The 24,889-nt window shown below is 37.4% G+C and overlaps 1 protein-coding gene across 1 annotated transcript in view; it reads right to left on the bottom strand.

Moving 5' to 3' along the window:
* The window catches only part of CNTNAP2 (contactin associated protein 2), a 1,969,961-nt gene that overhangs the window by 1,308,673 nt on the left and 636,399 nt on the right, over nt 1–24,889 (bottom strand). The window contains exon 3 of the mRNA XM_060633381.3: nt 4,900–5,093. Within this exon, the coding sequence (XP_060489364.1) occupies nt 4,900–5,093 (194 nt within the window). The remainder of the gene's footprint in view (nt 1–4,899; nt 5,094–24,889) is intronic.

Below are 24,889 nucleotides of genomic sequence, written 5' to 3'. Positions count from 1 at the left end.
TAATGTGCTGTTATTTGCTTTTCGTATTTTTAAATGTTTCAAATGTATTAGAAACAATGAAGTTTTTTGTGTGAGTACGTATGTGGAAAAAAGCGTGTAAGAGATCCAGGTTTCTAACTTACCTAGCAAATTAATATTTTATTTAATATTGCTTAGAGAATATGGGCTTATATATTCCTATCTTCTTGATAAATATGTAATGATGTCATTGAAATATAGTAAACATTTCTGTTCTGTGGGATTCTCCATCTAATAAATTCAGTGGTGACTGATCTCTGGTTGAAACCTGCCTACTATCAACAAAGGGGATAAAACTCCTTTAAAAAATAACTAGGGATATATAAGCATTTTCTCACCATTTAACAAATTTTTTTTTTAAAAAAAAGAAAAACTACATTCAAGTTATAGGTAAACTTGTACTATGTTACTATCCTGCAAAACAATAATGGTATGTAAAGAAGGCATTCACTATTAATACTTCAATTTCCTATTTTGGATCCAAATATCTGCATTCAAAAACCGGTAATTGAATTTCCCAAGCAAAACTAAATGCAGCCTCCCAGCAAAAATCTGCTGGAATTCTTATTTAATGTAATGCTGAACGGACTTTTGATAAGAAAAGCTCAGACAGACTATTTCCTCTCTCTCCTACAGATTATACTTAGGAAACCAGAAAACACCTCAAGAGCAGTATGCAAATTAGAGTTTGTGGAATATGCAAATGGGATGATTTTTCGGCGGGGGGAGGGGTAGGCGATTTTACCAATCTATACGTATTTTTCTTCTACATTAGAAAGAAAATTCTGAAGAGAAGGAAATGGCATTGTGAATAAAGTATAAAGAATTCCATTATGCCTAGGATTATCACTGAGGAATGAGAAGGTTTGACTAGCCAAGCACATTTAGCAACTCACATCTTTGAGTATTAAATATTCAGATAAACCATTCTTCAGGAATATTTTCAAGAGCCATCATCATCTCACAATCAGATTCCACAGTTAGATTCACGACTTTAAAATCTTGTTAAGCTGTCATAATTTCTCATCGACAGGACTTGTTTTTCACGTATTTTAACATATTATCCAATAGATTCTCCACAGGAACATTTAATAACAATATGACAAAAGAATCGGCTGTGTTGTCCATCCCCCTATAATTGCAGAAGGAATAACCATTTGACATTTGTTCAAAGTAACACTTAAGTGATTGGATTCCCATTAATGTGTCTTCTTCTCAGGTGATCAATCATTTTAGGAAGGGCTGAGGAAAGCAACTTCCTAACCAGATCAGCTTAAAAAATGTTTAACTATCTGAAACTTCCCATGGTATAGGGTGTTGTCCATCAAATGGCTACCCAAATCTGTTTCAGAAATCTCTTTCATTTAAGTGCTGGGGCGCCTGGGTGGCGCAGTCGGTTAAGCGTCCGACTTCAGCCAGGTCACGATCTCGCGGTCCGTGAGTTCGAGCCCCGCGTCAGGCTCCGGGCTGATGGCTCAGAGCCTGGAGCCTGTTTCCGATTCTGTGTCTCCCTCTCTCTCTGCCCCTCCCCCGTTCATGCTCTGTCTCTCTCTGTCCCAAAAATAAATAAAAAACGTTGAAAAAAAAAATTTAAGTGCAATACACATCATGTTAAGCAGTGGTCGGACTACAATAAAATTTAATATTTAATGTTTAATAAACTTATGTCCAAAACATATTTTCGTCGAGATCTGTAATTGCTAAATGTTAATCACTCAATGCATGCTAAGACATAGCTCTAAAGTCCTCAAGAATTTTTAGAAAATGAGTTTTACTTCGTTTAGGATACGTCAGAGCAATGGACCACTTTCACATTAGCGACGATGAAACCATAATCATTATGTTGCAGGCTCACTGGCACTCAAAAATATTTCACAGCATAGTTTCTGTCTCACACTTGTTTTGACTTCTATAATTTCATAAGTAGCTCACTATACTTTCACGTAGAAATAGTCACTCCTCGCATACTTATTTTTAACAACAAAAATATATATATAGGACTTGAAAGGAAGAAACAAGACGAACGTCAGAATGGCAGGAAACAATACACTCCACACCATCAGAAAAGGTGGAGAGCCCTGAATGGAGATGTAGTCTACCTTCACAGTTGGTGATATTTCCATTTCATGGCCTTGTCTCCTTCACCCAACACTTGGTATCTTATGTAAACCAAGAGTGCAACTCACCCTGGAAAATTCCACCTTTCTTAGCTCTTTGAACTTACGTCTCTGTATTTAGTCAGAATGAGCTATCCCTAACTGCTACGTACCTGGTAAGTAAAGTAAAGCCAAAATACCTCTGTATTTTAGCAGCCATCACTCTCACTACGATAGGAGAGGACTGGGAACTCTCAATCATGGGATGGACACTTTACAAAAACAGAAACATGCAAGATTGTTTGGAGTCCAGTTTGCAGCCCTCAAATAATTTCACCAACATGATAATCTGATTTCAAGTTAGAGTCCACAGAGGGTTGGAAAACAAGGAATGCTTTACTGGCAGAATTTGTGTTCTGAACCTTAACTGTCTACTCACAGTTGTCTGGTTGGTCTGTGTGGTCAGACTCTTTCTCTGCTAAACTTTGAGGAAGGTCCTTTCTAACAACCTAATATCTAATATCACAATAAAACCTAACGTCACAATAACCTTCCTCCACCCCCACCCTCCCTATAGGCCAGAAAACATCTAACATACGGTTTTCAGTGCTGGCTATACATCACAATGACCTGGGGAACTTTAAAATCCTGATGCCTACGTTATACCGTAGACTAACTAAACCAAATCTCCAGAAGTGGGACCCACACATCCACAAATTTTAAAGTTTTCTAGTTTATTCTAGTTGAAAATTACTTCTCTGTAGATTAGGTTTGGGGCTTTGAATTACCTTAATTGTAAGAGGAAGACTTTCCATAAAGAGACATTTTCTCCACTTCTTGCTTCCTACAGCTTATCCATCTCAATATACACGTTTTTGTCATATCATCACGGCTTGGTAAAAGCTATTTCTAAAGAACTACTCTGGAGGACTTTTTATTATCAGAGCATTATATCCTTATTTCACACACCAGTTACAAACACTGGTTCCTGCTATAGAGATGACCACCTACCCAAACTAGGAGCTCTAAACTCTGTCTACTCACAAAGATTACTGGAGGATTTTTAAAATATAAATTCTCTAAGGGGGAGGGGCATTAATCAGGTTGAAAATCCCCAGCACTCTGCCTAATACTGTGAAGGATGCAATTTAAGAAGTGAACCTCCTCTTTCTCCTCCTTTCTTCCTGTTTAACATTGATGGCTTTACTTGGCTTTGGTTATGGATGCTTTTCTAAATAATTAAACTAGACTAGATCCCTCAAAATTTAGTATTTTAAAATAATTTATTCAAGCCTGCTGAACATTTGGAGTCACACAACTTTCCAATTTAACTGAAATATTTTAAGAGTAAGTGGTTTAAACTATTTTTCTCTCACAATAACAGAATGAAGTAAGTATAGATCTGCAATAAAGGTCTAGACCACTAATATAATAATGGCCTATAGTAAAATATGGGGCATTTCTTTTCTTGCCCTATATTACTGTTCCTACTCCTCTAAATTATATTCTCACAATTCAATATTTTACCTGAATTGGAAGATCTCCGTCTTCAAAAAAAGCTAGCATTGTCATTAACCTAATTTCTATTTACACAATTTGGATTTCATTGATCTGGGTGTACCTGGAATCCACGAACTTTAAAACCTGTTTAGGTGATTCCAATGGACACTGCATATTAAGACTCATTGCCCTGAGCCTTGGGCAGAAATTGCAGCCAGAGAAAACTATTTTTTCAATCAACAAGACTCACTGAGTGACTGACTGACTCGGTGAATGAATGGCTTCCTGATGGCTTTGGTCAGACAAACAGTGACAAGTGTATACACCTCAGAGTGAGGACCAGCAACATTTAAAAAAAATTAAAACTGTTTGGGGGAGGGGATGTTGAGGGTGTTGCCTGATGTGCTCCAGAGCTATGGCTGGTCTTCCATTTGGTTTTTCTTTAAAAAACAAAACAAAACAAAACCATTTTTCTATCTTATTTTTATCTTTATACATAAATGGTCAGTAACTCAGTAAATAGTGCTTCGTCCGAACAGGCCCGGATTAAAGCAAAAGCTTCTGGCAGGTGGTAAAGTGCTTCAGACTCCACAGCCCCCTGCCCAGTGCCCGCCAGTTCATCCAAGCTCTGTTGGCAGTAGACCTTTTCTCATGTTGTCCTTTAATGATTTAACTAAATACCTCCAAACAGAAACAGTCTGAGGCAAGCGAGAGCAAGGGGGAGTAAGGAATGGAAACCTAAGTCAGGATTTTTTTTTTTATTCCCTATCCTTAACTCACTTTGGTGTGTTGGTACAATTTGTACCATTTCCATTCTGTACTCCAGAAAAAAATATAGTAACTTGAAATACCGTGTTTAACAAAATTCTAGTATCCTACTATCATGAAATTATTTACCTTTTTTTTGGTTTTGTTTCAGGTTTAACACAGGTTTCTTGGGAGGTTTTGATTTCTGTGAAATATACTAGAAACCAGGGAAGGGGGGACGCATCCACTCTGCAAGATAAGGGTTTTCTACCATTTAGGAAAGGCAAAAGGTGGGGCAGGGCACACTGGGATTTTGATCCATTTCCCCACCTCCTTTTGCTTTGCTCACATTTTTTTCTCTCTCAGCAAGTACCAGAGGACACGAACACAAAGACGAGAAACAAAACTGACAAGATAAACCTTCAGCCGGGCCACCACCAAACCCTCTCCACCTCCCCAGATCGTGCCAGGACCTGGACAGGCTGAGGTCACACATCTGCCACTCAATTCTGTGTTTGCCTTTCTGACAGTGACTCACCCAGATGTTCCCATCTTGATGATAGGGTTTCCAGTTTCTCCCAGTGTCACTGTACAGCATGCGGTATTGGGTCACCCAGTCCGAGCTGCTGTATCTTCCTTGGGTTGCAATGGCACTGATCTGCTTCCGATTGCCAAAGTCAACCTGAAGCCATTGGTAATGGTCACTGTCGGATGGAGACCATCCCCCAGCACCTGAAGAACGTTAAGGCAAGAGAGGAAAACAGATATTTAGAGCTGAAATTCTACTGTTGACAATGGATTTATCTACATCTTTCAATTGGCCTTAGCAGTGCAACATACATAGACATATTATGGAGTGTCCTTTATAGATGCCATTGGGACTTCAACTAATATTCTTCCAGCTGGGTAACATTGATACTCTAACCTCTTTATGGTGTAATTATGTGCTCATTTTCTCCTGAGCAAATGTCTTCATCATTCCTCAATTAGATCTTATTAGTACATGTCAGAGTCTAATTGGCTGAGGGTTGATCAATTTACCATGAATTCTTCAACTAAAAATCACTAGGAAAAAAAATGTAACAATCTATTAATTCCTCATGTGGGGCTTTATGTTTGAGTAGATTACAAATGGAACAAAAAGCAATTATGTACAACTCTAAAGTCTATTTTGCTTTAAAAATTTGGGAGCTCAAAGAATACTCATAGTTCTTAAGATGAGGCCTAATCTTACATTAAGCTCTGTACTCATGAGAAATAAGGTATATAGCTACTCAGGTAATACGTTCACTAACATTTAAGAGATAAACAACCAACGCCTCTTGATAACAACATTTCTAGGAAAATCATTTCAGTTACTAAATGAAGTAAAACTCCTTTTGGTAAAATATAATAATTGTCAGATAACAAAAAGGTAAAACTATCTTTAGAAATAGAACATTAATATGGAACAACAATACTCCTAGTCTATACCACTATGGAAAATAACGATGGTTGTACATAAATACATTACAGAAAATATGCCATCATGCTTAGTGCTAAGGAGCAAAATAATTTTTTGAGTGAATTTGGCTACCAATGGGAGCAAATGATAATGAAATATTCAATAAATCATCCAATGTACAGTATTTAGATATATATATGCATCACTTTTCAAATAAAAAAACTTAAAAGCTGACAATAAAATAATTTATTCTATGAGGACCATGGTAAGAGAAATCATCTTGTAAATCATCACAGATATATCATTCATTTAATGATGTTTATATGGCTTATTTCTGCTTTCGGCTATGATAGAATACCCTTCCTGCCATAAAAAAAAAATCACATAACTACAAAATGTATAAAATTACCCTTTATAGGGATTAGACAACAGACAGTGCAGGATCCCTGATCCACAAGAGAAGATAAACAAATAAGGTGATGCCTGGTTCACTTTCTGGATTTTGGCACATGGAAGAGTGCCCCAAACAGAGTTCAGCAGTGTCACTGAGATGAAGATACATCAAAATCAAAGCTCCACCCTACAGATGGAATCTGTAGTACAAAGTACCAGGGAAGGGGCAGCTGTAAAGAGAAAGAGCCCTGAAAATCTGCATAGCATCACCAGAGAACCTCTGGGGACCAGACTTTGTATGAATAGCACGCTGTGTATTTGCAGACCAAGATTCCACAAGCCCAGGTCAAGGCAATTATGAAATGAACGACAACCCAAAGGTGAACAGGGCCAGGAGTAGTTTCATTTCACACTAAAGAAGATTGAGAGAAGTTGTTGGAACAATGCTAGGCATCTAGCGGACGTCTCAGAAAGATTAGGATGATTGAGTCCTAAAATAAGGGCTACTCAGGACACACCTGAACAAAGATTGGTAATAAGCCTGAAAAAGGATCAGTCAGACCTACAAATAAATTAACTCCTTGCTCAGTCAAAACGCAACACTTCATTAAGGAAAGCCATGAATGGTCAGAAGCTCAGTGACAGAGCATCCATAATGCTCAGTATAGATTTTTTTAAAAATATTGGACATTTCAGGGAGCAGGAAAAAATGACTTACAACCAGAGCAAAGACAGCCAATAGAATGACAGAGATGATAAAATTAGCAGACCAGGACTTTAACACTGAGCCTATACATTCGTTCATTATTTGAAAGAAAATATACAAATCGTGAAGAAACAAATATGAGATATTAATGGGGAAAGATAAACAAAGAGAACAAAATAGAAGTTTCTGAACCGTACTTATACCTGAAATAAAACATGTACTGGATTAGAAACTGAGAAGGAAACATTAATGTCTGAATCCAGGGCCACATAAACCCTTCAAATTGTAGCTCAGAAGGGACAAAAGGCTTAAAAATGGACACAACTCCAGTGGCCTGCAGGACAATATTAAGTGTCTTAACAATCATGCAAATAGAGAACTAAAAGCAGAGAAGGTAGAGATTGAGGCAGAAAAAAATCAATTTGAAGAAACAGTGGCTGAAAATAATAAACCTAGATATCTAAGGAATTCACTGAGCTGTGAGCAGGATAAAAGGATAAATACGATACAAAACAAAACACCAAGTCTCATCATAATCAATTGGTTAAAAAAATAATGCTAAAGAGAAAAATCTCAAAAGTAGCCAGAGGACAATAATATCTTAGCAAAAATGATGGAAGGTGAAAGACAACAGAATGACATTACCTGTTACGATGAAAAGGAAAGGGAAAAAAACATATGTCAATCTAATGTTCTATATCCAGCAAAAATATCTTTTAAACATGAAAATAAATGATATTTAGGGCAAAAGCTGAGAAAATTCATCACCAATAGGTACATACTTTAAGAAATGTACACGTTTCAGCTTCCAGGAAAATTTACCATATTGAAACTCATATTTACTCATATCATATCACATTTACTCATATTTATACATATCACATTTACTCATATCACATCGTATTTACTCATACCATATTGAAACTCGTATCAAGAAGTGAATGCTGATAATGGTAGACGCAACAGTAAATACAAAGTATTTGTTCATGTTTTCAAATTTCTTTAAAAGATAATTGAGCATTTAAAACAAAAATAGTGTCAGTGAATTTGAAGGTTTTAACAGAGGTAGAAGTAAAACATACGACGACAAGTACACAAAGGACAGGGGCCAGCACAGATATATTATGTATCGAGGTCCTCATGTTACTAGGGTGTGGTATAATACTACATGACGGTAGTAACCCTATATCAAAGGTCAGCAAACTTCCTCTATAGAGGGTTCAATACTAAATATTTTAGGCTTTGCAGGCCATACACCTCTGTTAGAAATACCTCTGCTGTTGTTAGGATGAAGCAGCCAGAGAAACAAGGGTGTGACATGTTCCAGTACAACTGAGGAACTCACTTCTCCTTCAAGTACCAGCCTGTTTGCTGCAAACATTACCTCCTGCAGTGGACGTCATTCAGGTTGTTCTTTATGAAAGGAGGAATTCTTCCCTCAGTTATTGTCTAGAGACTGTAGTTAGCTGTAATTCCTGTTTAGGAACTCCCTGAGTAAAAAAGAGACACTCTATCCAAGGGCGCATTCCTTCTTGGGGTCATACAGATATAATGGCCAGTCAACTTGGGAAAACTCTGGTGGGTCATCTCAGTTTGCAGAACTCAGTGAAGCCTCCATTGACACTCCATTGCATCTCAACTTCTCTCTCTGCCTTTTCCTGCTTCATCCCCTTATCTCCCACAGGTTTCCATCCCAAAAAGTACTCTGTAATAAATTCCCTACATGCTCTTCTCCATGTTAGAATTTGTATCCTGGGGAATCCAATCTGCAACACCTCCTTGGAACCACTCTTCCGAGAATCCGCTCCCTAACAATGGGAGTTAGTTGTCTCTGTCTTTGTGCATTATCTCTATGCTGTTTTTCCCCTCTTGTAGTATCTAATATTCCCTATAGTGATGCATCATCCACACGCTTATTTTACATAGAATTCTGTAATTTAGAGGAGCTGTAGATGAACTTCTGGGATAATAAGTACTGAGTAATCAAGAGATTATAAATATATTTTCTTATCTGTTAGATATATTGTTCCAAATTTAGGAGAAATTCTCCAGCTAACTGTATAAAGTTCTGTCTCTGTGTTACTAAGAGCAACATGGTACTTTGGTCATTGAAGTAAATAAGCAATCATCACAATGACTGAAAAGGGGAAAAAAATGAGCAATTAATTGCTGGCTGAAATTGAGAATATTTCCCCTAACTACTCCTCAAAAAATATTCCAGTATAAATTTTCTTAAGTTACCCATTTTTTGCTGCATTACAATTTTTCAATAAGGAGGCAATTAACATACAACTACTTAATTCCAGGGGCATCAGGGTGGTTCAGTCGGTTAACTATCCGACTTTGGTTCAGGTCATGATCTCATGGTTTGTGAGTTTGAGCCCTGCATCTGGCTCTCTGCTATCAGCACAGAGCCCACTTCAGATCCTCTGTCTCCCTCTCTCTCTCCCACAACCCCCACCCACTCATACTTGCTCACTATCTCAAAAATAAACATTAAAATTTTTTTAATTAAAAAAAATTTAAAAATCCAATGACTTAATCCCGTTAATCTCGCTACTTTAAAAAGCAGAATTTATTGTCCACTTTAAGGGAAGCAAAATTCTAAAAGAAGGGAAACTCTAAGTTCAAAGTTATTCCTTTATAGAAGTCTATGTGGAGAGAATAGTGATTAACCTCAAGGGGAGGGCAAATGTCAGGCTTTTGTGAAGAACATGGTGGAAAGATCGATGAAAAGTTTCCTCTTTCTCTTTGATCTATAAAGCAATGTAATTTGGGGAAGTTGATTACTTTGTTCATTTGGCTTGTGAAATGTGTAACCTCTATCGATCCAAGGATTAAGGATGATAACTCTTTCATCACAAAAACCTCAGAAAAATAGGGTATAAGAGAGCAGAAGTGCTCCCCAACATATTGTGGAGAGTATAACAGGGCAAATGTGTTCCCAGTGGAGACCGTGATAGCACAAAGGAAAAAAACTGCCAAGTTCAAGAGGAGGTAGAGGAGGTGGAGATACTGAATAGTCATAAACTCTTAGTTTCTAAGACAACACTCATTCACATTTGGAGATAACAGAACTCAAAATATCAGTAGATACCGAGTAAATGGTTAGCATGAACTGAAAGATGTGCACTTATATAGAAATTTTACCATTCCTTAAGCAGTTTCCTCCCCTTTTCTCCCTCTCTTATTCTGCTTCCATTCATCCATCCCTCTCTTTCTCTCTTCTCTTTTTCTCTCTCACTCACATGCATATATCCCTCGTGTGTGTGTGTGTGTGTGTGTGTGTGTGTGTGTGTGTGTGTCTGTGTGTTATAAAGATGCACAGTGTTTGTATTCTAGCTTCCCACTCTACTGGAGTTACTTGAGTGATAAATTATAACAGAGAACCTGGAGAACTGGGTGGGACTACCACTCTAAACTTCGTGAAAGCTTATAATGATGATGGCCCTTTCTGCTTTGTAATTTGTAAGTTGGTACCTCTGAGAGAAAAGAAAAACTTAGTAGGTGGTTCAAGAGAGGGCTTGAAATTTCTTTTCTAGTGATAAATGGCTCCTGCATAAACATGATGCCCAAGTGGGTGGTTGTGACACCACCAGAGATTATAAGCCTAGATTCTAATTTAAAAGAAAAAGGTAGAAGAAATTTTCAATTAAATATAGAACTACCTTTAATAACTGGTTGAGAAATATGTATCAGATGAAAAGAATAAATTGAAAAGGAGACTTTGGGGCAAGATAGCATTATGAGTTCAGGCCTGAAGGCCTCCTTCTGCTCTAAATATACAGTATTTTTAGATAAGATAAAAATAAAATTGAAAAAGACATAGCCAGGATAAAAAAATAAGATAGGCATCTCCATGCACAAGAAATACAACCAAAATGCAAAGCAGTGAGTAGGACCAAAGCAGAGGCTGGCTGGAGTCAGGGTCTGGGAATACACAAGAGGCGGTGGGGCACTAGTTCCTGGGGAATATTGTTGGATGGGAGTGTCCCCATCTGTGTCAGAGAAAGGAAGCCTGGGTCAGGGTTGAAAGTTAGCCCAGGAAAACTTTCTTATCAAACGAGACTGAAACAGCTGCTTATTGACTTGGATCTATGGTTTACAGGAAAACGTGCCCAGAGAAATTAGAAACCAGGTATGCATGTGCTCGGCACCACTGGCTTAGTCATTGGACCTTTGATTCTCTGATAATAGCCCCAGACAAAGGCACAAGGCAAAGCAGGTAAGATGTGGTCCTGGACTGAAGATGTGGGAAGCTGGGTAGAGAAAGTTACAAGTTGATAGGGAATTGAGAGACAGACAGAGACAGAGAGACAAACAGACTGGTCGTCAAGAAGAGTGGGCAAACCAAAGTTTCAAATCACAGGAAAGACAATAAATGGCACAAAACTGGCTAAGGAAATCAGAAGTTCAATGGAAATTAACTCCAGATGTAACAGTCATTGAGGACCATGGAAATATACTTGTTTTAGGTTCTTAAAAAATATAAAATAAGTAATGTCATCCATTAAAAATAGCAGTAATGATCAGACACAACCAGGGGAAATAAAACGTTTGCAGACAGATACCAAACAAACAAACAACAAAAAACAGTGATCTTAGAATAAAAAAGAATATAGTCATCAATAGGAAAAAGAAAACTTCATCAGAGGAAAATCCACAAATTACATGTCATCACAAAAAGAATCAATCAGCTGAAAGGTAATATTGAAGGATTCCTACAAAAGTCAGCACAGGGGCTCCTGGGTGGCTCAGTTGTTTTAGGGTCTGACTCTTGATTTCAGCTCAGGTGATGATTTCATGATTCATGGGATTGAGCCCCACAGAAGACTCTATGCTGACAGCATGGAGTCTCCTTGGGATTCTCTCTCTCTGCCCCTTCCTCTCTCAAATAAATAAACTCCAATAGAAAAAAAGAAAAAGTCAACACAGAAAAATACAAAACATGTTAGAATTTGGAAGAACTGCTTTTGACCAAGATGGAGTCACACGACTCCATGATGAATTTGCTTTCCCACCTGAAACGATGAAAAAGCAGACAAAATGCATGAAACGACAGTTTGCAAGACATAAGATGTGAGGCAACCAAGTGCTGAGATCCCTGAGATATGGGACAAATGAAGTGAGTCCTACTTCCCAGCTTCCGATCTTGACAGGGTTTCCAGGGTGAGACATAAGAAAGAACCCAGGCAGAACATGGCAGGGTCCTTGAGTTGAGAAGACAGAGCTGTGAGACCAGGTGGTTAGAGTCAGAAGCAAAAGAAAGGGCAGCAGGGGGTCTTCCTCAAGTCTTCACCTGAATAACGATTAGCATACACATATGAAGAAACAAACCTCTCAGAGCTGAGAGCAAAGAATCCTCTGAATGGAGGAAGGTACATCTTCTTCCTACAAATTACCATATGATCCCACCACCCCCCTCCTAGGTATTTACCCAAGAGAAAAATGAAGCATGTAAACATAACAACGTCCAGTACATGGTGTTCTTAGCAGCTTTCCTTGTAACAGCCCAAAGCTGGAAACAACCCACATGTTCATCAACAGATGAACAGCTTAACAAATGATGTATATCCATATGGCAGAATACTATTCAGTAATAAAAAGGAATGGACATTGGTACACGCTACATGACTAATCTGAAAACAACGATGCAGAGTGAAAGGATCCAGGACCGAAGGAAAAAAAGTGCATATGGTACAATTCCATTCATACGGAATTCTAGGAAATGCAAACATATAGGAACAAAGGCAGATCAGTAATTGTTTGAGGAAGGGGGAGAAGGAGGGGCAAAGGAAGAGGATAGAAAGTGGCAAAATAAAACTTCTTGGGGTAATGGGTATATTTGTTACCCTGACTGTGGTGATGGCTTCATAGGTGTAACATGTATAAAATGATCAAACTGTACAATTTCAATACGTTAATATTAGCATACATCCATTAGACATCAATAAGCCGTTACAACTTGTACACCTGAAGGACAAAGAGGGAGTTTCACTGATCAGTCTAAAAAGTTCTGGAATAAAACAAATACATAGAAAATAAAGTAATGAAGAAGAATTTGAAGAAGCAGTGATGGAGACTTTTTTTCAAAACTGAAAAAAAAAACAACAAGACATGATTCTGTGGATTGAAAAGATCTTGTGAACACTGAAAAGCATGTTCAGTATGGAAAGTATATCACGCCATGCAAATGAAAGATGGCCTAAAATAATGAGACTGATGGAAATGCGATATTTAAACAAATAAAGCTTAAGCATACAGTTGAGAATTAGCTCATGGATAAATAAAAACCAGTTAGCATCTGAAGACGTGCTAGAAGCTGCCTGCGAATGAGCTCAGATTTTATTTACAGTGGGACATGAACAGCTAGAAGATGTGACATGTGACCTACTTAGAAGTAGCAGAATAGGCTCCAACCAAGTGTGGACACCTGTTGATTGGAAGCAGAAAAGGGGGCCGTGGCCATTAATTAACAACTGTCATGAGCCAGAGAAGCGAAAATGGCAATGCCACTGTCATTCCCCAAATAGGGGACAGTTAATGCTTACAGAATGTGAAAACAAAAGAGTATGAAGGTACATTTTGAAACAAAACAGAAAAAAGAAGTGATTTCATCAGGCATCATTAGACGACAAGAAAACAGAATGGCTTGTCTTCCATTTCTGGCTTCTTCAGCGAAGATGACAGCTTTCGCTTCATGCTGGGAGTAACAGAACTGATCGCTGAGGACAGGGAATTACCTCCTGTGACAAGTTAGGACATACGCGGAGAGGTAGAGCTCCTTTAACTTTTTCAGATTATATCCCAAGAGGCTGCCATCATTCATAGATAGAGCCTTGCTTCTCTGAATATTTATCAAAGGAGTTACCAGAAAATTAGACACACACACACATGAATTAAAAGCAAGGGACTTAGTAAATCTAGACAAAAAATAGATAAGAAAGCTCTTCCTCAAAATCTGGGGGTTATGAGCATTTAGAATAAAAGAAAAAAGAGGGGGTTGGTCACACTGAAAGTGGTGTTGGTGAACTTAAGGATTTCCTTTTTGATCACATTCTTGTTTAATAGAATGGAGTGAATTCTGTAGATATATCTCTAACTTGATTTTAGTAAAGCATTAGGGCCATATCTCTGATAAATATAAAACAGTAAAATGTGGTCTGGAAGATAACAGTTTAAGGAACACTCAAAATTGGTTAATAATTACGCCCCAAATATGTTGATTAATGGCTATGTCAACTTGAAGAGAGCTCTCTAATGATGTGCCACAGGCTTTCATCCTGTATACTGTCATTTTTAATATTTTTATTATCTAAGGCATGGAAGACACGCTTATGAAATTTGTCAATTACATAAAGCTGGAAGAGAGACCTAATAGGATAACTAACTGGATTATGATGTAAAATGTTCTTGACTGACTGCAAGTCTGAGCTTGCACCAGCACAATTTGCTGTATCATCAGTAATAAACTTAAGGTGGCCGTTATGAACAAGTACGTTATCAAGTTCATAATTAAGGTGTATATTGCATAGAAATAAATACGCAAGCTTCGTTTACTTTGTGGAAAACACAGGGCGGAAATGATGACATCTAACGACAGTACTATATTCGCGGTACAACATTCAAAATGTTTTTGATGCCTTTTAGTAAGGCTTTACATATAAATAGAAAAAATGAATAAGTCACGAACATATTGTACTAGGAATGATCACAAAATGAACACAAATGTGCAATCACACAGATCTACAAACAGATCATTGCCAGCAACCCAAAAGCTCTCATTGTGTCCTTTTCCAAATTTGGTCACCGTTCTCCTCCCTGATGAATTGTTCCAGAGATTCATCCATGGGGTATTTAGCAATATACAACAGTTGCAGATTGCTCATTTTCTTTGTTGTCTAATATTGCATTGTATCATCTACTTCTCTTTATTTACCCATTCTAGTGTTGAACATGTGGATATTTCCAGTTTGGAGTTATTATGAATAATTCAGCCATCACATTCTTGTTCGCGTCTGCGAATACTTATTTGTGCATTTCTGTTGGGTATATGTACAGGACTGGTATTGTGGGTCCACAAATGTTTGTATTTTTACATTTACTCAATTTTGCCAACAGTTTCCCAAAGCAGCTGAGCCGACTTTTACCCCCACCTCCCCAAATACACAAAGCTGTATGTCATGAGAGTTTCTATTGTACCACATTCTTGCCAAAATTTGATGTTGTTAGCCTTTTATTTTTCTCTAAGTTTAGTTTAGACATTCTGGCTCAATGTAAGTTTAATTTTCATTTTTCTGATAACCACACTTATGCTGTTAGTAACACAACGTATCATAAAACTATAGTAAATTAAGACATAAGTGTTATGAGTGCAAGGATAGACCAAATAAACGTGTTGATTCCTGAAACAAAACCACATATATCCAGTGCATACCATCACTTAATTCATGACACAGGTAACACAGGGAAATAATAGATAAAGGAGGTATTTTTTATTATTTATTTTTACTTATTTACTTTAATATTTTTCAATATTTATTTACTTTTGAGAGAGAGAGAAAGAGAGAGACAGAGGCGTGAGCAGGGGGAGGGGCAGAGAAAGGGAGACACAGAATCTGAAGCAGGCTCCAGGCTCTGAGCTGTCAGCACAGAGCCCGACGCGGGGCTCAAACTCATCGAGTATGAGATCGTGACCTGAGCTGAAGCCGGACACCCAACCGACTGAGCCACCCAGGCGCCCCTAAAGGAGGTATTTTTTAATAATGTGTTTCAGATCAATTGGGTATCCTCATGGAAACAAGTGAAATGTGGCTTTCCCCTATACTGTACTTAAAAATCAAGTTAAAACTGGGTAGATTCAAATGTGAGGGGTTGAACGTTAAAGACTCTAGGAGATGATATTGGAGAATAGCATCATATTCCTAGAGTTGGGAAAGATTTCTTTAATAGGACTCAAAGCACTAGCTATATAGGAAAAGATGGGTAAATTAGATTATATTAAAATTAGAAACTGTTGATTCCCCAAAGGCATTAATAAAAGAGTGAAATGGCTAATAATCACTGAGCGAAGGATGGCATTTGCAAACATATATTATAACCAGCAAACACTCACATCTAACATGGACAAATAAGTCCCACAAATCCATAAAACATATTCAGAATATTCAATCAGAAAATGATCAAAGAATCTTAACAGGCACACAACTCACACACACACACAGAGGAATATATGCTTATAAAACATATTAAAAATGCTCAACCTCATGAGATTGACATTTTAAGACAGATCGAAAAAATGAAGAATGTTCAAAGAGAGCAACCAAAATGATCAAAGTGCCTAATTTCATCATTATTTCTTTGAGGGGAACAAAAATGCTTAAGCTTTACAAGAGGGAATCAAGGGGTGACAATCTCCATCTTCCACTATTTAAAAGAACAGAGATATAAAGTTTCTCAATGATGCAACACAATGCCACAAACCCCACAAGTATGCATCCTTGATTTTTAAGTACAGTATAGGGGAAAGCCACATTCCACTGGCCCCATGAGGATATCGAATTGACCTGGAATACGTTATTACAAAATACCAGCTTTCTCTATTGTAATCTGCACCTAGATTATGCAGCTTTAACTCATCTTTTTGAAATTACTATTTTGCTTGGACTAAGTAAAAAAATGTACTTCTTGACTCAACACTTAGTAGAGTCTGTCCACAGATTATTCATCATGCTGCAAATTCTCTACATTTTGGAATTTGATCAAGAAATAAAACCGGGGCACCTGGGTGGTTCAGTCGGTCAAGCGTCCAACTTCAGCTCAGGTCATGATCTCATGGTTCGTGGGTTCGCATCCCGCGTTGGGCTCTGTGCTGACAGCTCAGAGCCTGGAGTCTGTTTGGGATTCTGTGACTCCCTCTCTCTGCCCCTCCCCTGCTCACACTCTGTCTCTCTGTCTCTCTCTCTCTCTCTCTCTCAAAAATAAACATTTTTTTAAATAAAGAAATAAAACTGAATATCAAGCTGACTTTAAGAAATTTAAACAAATACTTTGCTGACAGAACAAAAATTTCCTTATTAAATATAGTTCTTCCTCCAAGGGTCCTGCCTACCTAACGCTATGAAAATTTACAGGGAGTTGTGTTTATAATGTTGATAATATCCAGATATGAATTGCATCATTAAAATCAAAAACTTTCTTGGAATAAGGCAAAATTAAAAGCAAATCGTTGGAGACTTCTTTACATATTCATCACTTTGGAGGTAAATGACTATCTGAGTTATGAGAAATAGTCTTTAGCTGCAAGGCAAGTTTAGTTGCATATATTAAAAAATATATAACAGGGCGCGTGGGTGGCTCAGTTGTTTAAGCGTCTGACTCCTGATGTCGGCTCAGGTCAGGATCTCACTGTTCCTGCGTTGGAGCCCTGCAATGGATTCTCTCTCTCTCTCTCTCTCTCTCTCTCAGTCTCTCTGCTCCTCCCCCTCCTCTCTCTCTCTGTCTCTTTCTCTCTCAATATATATTTTTTTTCCAGGAATTTGGCAGGTCAACTACATTTTAAAACCTTTGATTGAAGAATGCCAACTTGTTTTTTTGTTTGTTTTTTGTTTTGTTTGTTTGTTTTTAATGTCAAGGGGAGCCTGGGTGGCTCAGTTAAGTGTCCGGCTCTGGATTTCAGCTCAGGTCATGATCTTACAGTGCTTGGGTTCAAGCCCCACGTCAGACTCTGTCTGCCCTGACAGTGTGGAGCCTACTTGGGATTTTCTCTCTCCCCCTCTCTCTCTGCATGCACCCCCCAACTCACTCTCACTCTCTCAAAGTAAATAAACATTAAACAATAAAAAATAAAATAAAATGTCAAATATTACATTAAGATTATCCTATAATAGACAAGGAAAATGAAAGTCAGACACAAGAACTATATTGCTGCATGAAATTTCATAAAGGCTGGACAGCGGCTGAAACTAATGTGGCCTCATAATTAAGTATGATGAGCTTCCTGTTCTGCATAGAAGGCACAGTATGATTTCTCTTCTCATCAGGAAGAGAAAATCTTCGCAGGAAGTCAGCCCGGGCCAGGGTATAAAAGTAAACACATGTACACAAGTCTAATTAACGTAAAATAATAATTAAGTTTGATTCAGAAAATCTCAAACATTGACATGCCCTACAATTTTTACATTTCCTGACCAGTGTACATTATATATGTTCTTATTTTGTAATGTCTTGGCAATATTATAACAAAGATAAAATAGACATTTTCTGCGTGCTACATCAGGTGGTTGGATTAGGAAAAGAGGATTAAAGCTACAGGTGATCAGAATTCAGTATAACAATTTTAAAAATGTTACAATAGATAACACCAACAAAAGACTGGATTATTACAAAAAGTAGTAAGCTCCCCATTACTGGAGATATTCAAGTGAAAGCTGGATAATAAGAATTTCTTCAGAGGGAGATTTTACTTAGGATGGGAGACTGGACTAAATAGGCTTTAATTTCATTCACAAAGAAAGCTGAAATGTAATACAAACTATTATGTTGAATTTATTAGCAATACTATCAAGTGATTTTTATTTCTTATTGCCTTAAAACTAACAGTTATTATCCAAGTTTTGGTTGATCTATTTTATTAACATCACGGGGGATATTATTTATATTATTACTAAGTAACATTTGACTATATATAACCTTTATTATTAAAGAGTCTGGTCATTTCCATTTTTACCATGAATAACTCCCCCAGTTTATTCATTCAGCAAGTATTTATAGAGCACTTCTAGATGCCAGCCATTAAGGGTTTTGTGCTTTGGGGTGTTTTTTTAAAAGAATTTTTTCATAAGCAATTCACCAGACTGTTTTTATATGTCAGGATACAATTTATTTATTTATTTGAAGAATGTATTCATATTTAATAAAGACTTTATTATTGGCAAAAAGAGATATCTAATATACACTTAGGATTCATAGAAATGAGGTCTTGTGTGCAAAAAATAAAGGCTAATGAACATAGAATAACCAAGTCAAGGTCATGGAAGCCATTTTCCCCCTCTGCAACTGTAAGGTAACTGCTGTTTGATTCTTGCCTGTTAAGGAGGCTTAAGAGCTTCCTGTTGCTCCCAAGTATCCCTCTTTCTGATTCACTACCAAATGCAACAAGGTCAAGGAATTCATTAGATTGGGGCATGTACTGAGCACATGGTTTTTTAAAAAAATTAAAAGTTATGTGGGCAAGAGGTCATTTTTTCTTTTTCTTTCTTTTCTTTTTCTTTTTTTTTTTTTTTTTTGGCCCACCTACTGCTTTACTCTGTATCCTTTCTCTGGCATACATTCCTATTAAAGTCCACAGAATTTTGCAAACAACACGGTTTATTATAAACAGTTTCCCAACGTCTTTAGCCAACTGCATATTCACCGGCATTGTCCAAAATAAATAAATAAATAAAAGTCATCATTCCTAAGATGTGCTTCTTCCTGGTAAAATAAGAACAGTAAAAAGAGTGTTCACTATACCTGTCCCAAAGAAGTGTTTGGTTGGGGCGCCTGGGTGGCTCAGTCGGTTAAGCGTCCGACTTCGGCTCAGGTCATGATCTCGCGGTATGTGAGTTCAAGCCCCGCGTCGGGCTCTGTGCTGACTGCTCAGAGCCTGGAGCCTGTTTCAGATTCTGTGTCTCCCTCTCTCTCTGACCCTCCCCCGTTCGTGCTCTGTCTCTCTCTGTCTCAAAAATAAATAAACGTTAAAAAAAAAAATTAAAAAAAAAAAAAAAAAAAGAAGTGTTTGGTGATGGTGGAAGAGGTAAATTTACAGGTTAAGAAGGGCTTCAGAATTTCCACATGCAATACTTCTCTTTAGGTTATCAAGTAAATCTGCTCTCTATTTACAGAGAAGACTGAGGAAGGATGTGCCGCAGAAATCAATTAAGTCGTGGAGCTCAAAACAAATCCTGAACAAGCCCTTAAGTAAAGTCAGGATAATCAACTTTTTGAAGTCAAGGGCTGAGTTCTATTTGCCATTTTTAATAACCACTGTTAACCATGGCTCCCTAGACGTAAGAGGCACTGAATAAATATCCATGAAATGAGTGAATACAGAATTACTTAAATAGTAAATGAACATATGAATGGATGAATTGACCAACAGATGAGGTAAGAGCCCCGGAACGAGAGAGAGAAAAATCACTCTCGAGAGAAAAATCCTTGGGCCCAATCATGTGACATGAAAGAAAGACCTAGATCATGAAAGACAAATATGAGGTGTACTGTAATAATAATAATAAAAAAAATATATATATATATATACACACACACACATATACATATGTATACGTATATATGTGCATATACGTACATATATGTACATATATGTGCATATACATGTACGTATATATGAGATATACTGTTATATACATACATATATATATATATATATTTTTTTTTTTACCAATGTCAGTGATTCACATTATATCTTCAGTAAAGAAGAACTCAGATTTTTGTTAAAGTACTCATTGTACTGATGCTAAATATTGTTTTTGGCTTAATATATAGGAAGTGAATCCTCACCTAAGAACAGGTATTTCGTTCATTCTTGAAAATAATTCGGTGGCTGTCAATAGTTAAATCTTTAGAAATTAAATCTCTATCTTTAAAAGTTCCTTTGTATGAAAATTCTGGCATTCAAAATGCTCAAAACTAGGGAAAGAACAGTCATTTCGCATTCCGTTTTAACAATTCTACTTGTCTGCCATTATTATTCATACATATGCATGCCCAATCCTGGGAGCATCATCACAGTCCCTTCCTTAGTGTGGGGGAAGCAGATGGCCTGTGCGGGTCAGAAAAGTAGTGGACAGGGCATTCTGATGAGCTGGAAATAAGCAAGGACTTTCTCATTCCACGAGGGATGGGCACTCTTGGCGTTGGTCTGCTCCAGAGGTAGCCAGGAGACTTGACTGAGAGAATGCACAATTCAAAGTGAAAGTTTTAAGAATTCAAATTTCATTCATCACGACAGAAAATTCCTTTAACTTCTGTTGCAGCTTTTAGCTAAGCGGCTGAAATTAAGTCAATTTCAAAAACGGATTCTCATCTATATCATCAAAACCTAGTCTCTAGCTAGCATTTTGTACCAAACAAGGTTTGGTTATTTATTACTTTTCCCCTTCACTTAAGAAAGAAAAGGGTCAGAGGCACATTTACAAAATGAAAATGTTCTCACTGGTAACTAAATTTAGTTTATTGTTTATTAACAAAATAATTAGGGATGCAAGTAATATCTCTATGCCATCTGCCTCAGGGACTCCTTTTTGAAGCCTCATTATTTTCTGGGGCAGAGGCTCTGTTATAAAAGAGATCACTGGAAAAAATGCAGGATAGCAAACAAGAAGCGTACATATTGTCTGCGCATTAGCAAAGTCTGTTATTGTATATGCAATAATGCCAATGAAATATGAAAGCAGTATATGCAAAATTATATGAAAAATTGTAGTGTACACAATGATAGTCAACTGATACGTACAAGTTTTATATACACGATACACAATGATGCACGCAACAATGCAAAAGTGTCAATGATCTACGCAATGATCTAAGGAAAATATCTCATATATACCATGATTTTCAAGCTAGGTCTACGCGAAAGTACAGAAAGATGAGGCCATTTTCCCATGAAAGATCATATCAATGGAGACAGATATTTCTACTGACTGAAGTAAGTGGAAAATTGCCTCACATCTCTACTTTTTACTTTTGTACACTCCGTCCCCGATGATGATGTAGCAATTTGAAATGTTTGAAAACACAGGTTTCGTTCTCTGCTTTAGCTTCCCTCCTTTACTTTTTCTCAGAGAGAAAATGCAAAGGGATTATTTTCAAGATCAATATAGTTAAATTTAGTAAACGGACCGTCGAGATCAAACTCAAGTGTCTTTTACAAGTTCTGTGATCTTCCCCGTAACTCATGCGTAGTAAGTGACTCCCTCCTCTTTGACCAGCACTTTCTGTGCACATTAATTATTCCAATCCCTAAGCCCAGTTCCTGGATGGTGGGCATTATGTCATCCCCAATCTCTGGCTTAGAATCCTCGTGACCCCTGTGAAGATTTACAGCACATCGAAGGCTCTTTCAATAAATACCTGCTGTAATTACAGAATCCGTTTTAGGAGAGACGAGATTTTTAGCATCCGTATACTTGGCAACATAAAACTATTTCACCAAAAAAAGTAGTGGGTGTATTTTGATATAAATAGAAAATATTTATAGTAGTCCCACCTCCTTAGGCTCTGAATGTGTAGGGAAACAACAGTAGGAGATGGATGGAGATATATATATATATATATATATATATATATATATATATATATATATAACAGATGGGGCTTGGAAATACAGTTGTTTTTAGTTCAATCTTCTATAAATGTTATATCCATATACATAAAGCCATCAATTCTCCTTGCAAAGAACTTCTTTAATATGCTTTCCCATAGTGCAAGCTGGAAATCAGCTGTTCTAACAATGGAATAGGACACATTAAAGAGAAAAGTCAAAGGCCACATCAAGACACAACAGGCTCAAAATGCTTTCTACACCTTCATAAAGTTACCATCTTCCACTATCGTGAAAAGTTTCCCATATCTTCATGACCACCACACCACTAACTTTGCCTCTTCAAAATAGAATTCTATCTACAGGCTGAGATTGAAATAATGTAACAGAAAGACCAGCAGACAAGAATCAGGGAGAAAAGGCACCTGGCTTAAGTCTGTTCACACTGCTATAATGAAAATGGCATGGACTGGGTGGCTTAAAAACAAATTTATTTCTCACAGTTCTGCAGATTGGAAAATCTAAGTAGGAGAAGCTGATAGATTTGTGTCTGATGAGAATCATCTTCCTGGTTCACAGACAGCCGTCTTCTCACCGTATCCTCACATGGAGGAAGGGGTGAGGGATCTCTCTGGGGCTTCTTTTATAAGGGCACTAATCCACTCATGAAGTAGCAACTCTCATGACCTATTCACCTCCCAAAACGCCACCTCCAAATACTGGGAATTAGGTTTCAACGTATGAGTTTTGGGGCAACACAAACATTCAGTCCATGGCAGGTCCCAAACCAAATTAAAAAATAAGGCTGTGGTACCTTATGGAATACGGCGTCCAAATGATAAGCCTCAAAATTTTGAGTCAGCCATGATAAAAACTACAAGAGAAGTCATACGTAGTATTTGATGAGAAATCTTGGAACAACAAGGCACAATGTTGTTAGCGTCAAAACCTTGCTAAGTAATGTTCTCACCATTTTGTTAGCCATCTCACTCACAAGAGTTCTCAACAGAAAATACCTAAAACCCAATGATTGTAGGAGTCAAACGATAAGCATCATCAGAGATAAGGGCGGGTGGGGTAAGTTATTTACCTAATGCAAGTTAAAACTGTATTTCTCTTTTCGTCTGTTTTCTCCTTTCTCTTTATATTTACCGACATACAATGAAAAAGCAAGAGAGTAAGGTATTCGACTGCTAACTAGACAGTTTTTGATTAATTCCTCAAAACATAATCTTGTAATTTTGTGATAACCACAGGACTGTAAAAACACATTTGTTGTAGAAAATTGGATTTCTATATTTTAAGCTGTAAGCGAACGCCAGTCGTGTATTATCTAACATCTCTATGAAGAGAAAAAAGAAACCCAGCATCGCACCTGCCTTAGGGGACCTGACCCAACACTATGGATACTACACCTGTGTTTTTATAATTTAGAAAGCATGAGATGCTCTGGATTTCTCCGTGAACACTGCTTGTAGTATCTAGCAACTTCTGATCAAATTATGATGGTAACTTTGTTTTATGAAGCATAAGTTGTAAAGGAGTACAGAAGCTACCGCTGAAGGAAAAAAAAAAAAATCCCAGAAGCTATTTAAGGTGCGTTGCCAGTGGGTGTATGGTAAGCAGATGAAGAGACAAATGGCAGAACTGGCTGCTAGACTGGATTTTAGGGTGAGGGCTACCAGCGGCAATAGTGAGAGAAAAGGAGTCAAGGACAACTTGCAGATATTTTGGCTCAAGGAACATAGAGCGTGCTGTGATGTATTTGCAAGATGGGAAAGACTTTGGTCTCAGTTCCTCTCGGAAGCAGATGGACGTCCATCATTCACCTCACTTCATCTCATCATGTAGGCATTTTATCATCTCACATCATCACAAGAAGAAGGGCGTATACCATACAGAAAGATATGTTGAGAGAGAGAGAGAGAGAGAGAGAGAGAGAGAGAGAGAGACAGGGAGACCACAGTTCCATAACTCTTATTACAGTATGTTGTTATGATTGCTCTATTTTATTAGTTACTGTTATTCATTTCTTACTGTGCTCAATTTATTAATTAAACTTTACCATAGATATGTACGTATAGGGGGAAAAAACCATAGTGTATATACATAGCTTTGGTACTATCCGTGGTTTTAGGCATAAAATGGGGGTCTTGGAATACATCCCGTGTGGACAACGGGGGACTACTGTATTAAACAAACAAATTTGGGGAAGAAAATCAGTAGTTGTATTTCATCCTTAGGTTTGAAATGTCTATTAGACAGTCGTTTCAAAATTCCAAGTTGGTGGTATTTATATAAGTCTGGGTATCAAGAAGAAGTCAGGGATTAGGATATAAATCTAGAAGGTATCAGTATATGGATGATGTTTAAAGATGACACTAAATGAGGTGACTTAGTGACGGAAGTGAAAGTGAAGAGGGGCCAGGACTTGAGCAGACATACCAAAGTTTGATAATATTTAGAGACAAAGAAAAAGGATTGCCAAGTGAGGTAGGAAGGAAACTAGGGAAGTGTGGTACCACAGAAAACCAAATATAAAGGCTTTTCCATGAAAGGAAGTAGTCAACTATGTTAATTTTTGAGGCAATGGGGCAGCACATTTTTTCAATAGTCAAAATATAATCATGCATTTCTTTTTTTTTAATTTTTAAATGTTTTTA

Source organism: Panthera onca, chromosome A2 (assembly GCF_046562875.1).
Source record: "Panthera onca isolate mPanOnc1 chromosome A2, mPanOnc1 haplotype 2, whole genome shotgun sequence".
Classification (NCBI taxonomy): Eukaryota; Metazoa; Chordata; class Mammalia; order Carnivora; family Felidae; genus Panthera; species Panthera onca.
This window is presented reverse-complemented; position numbering and strand designations above follow the sequence as displayed.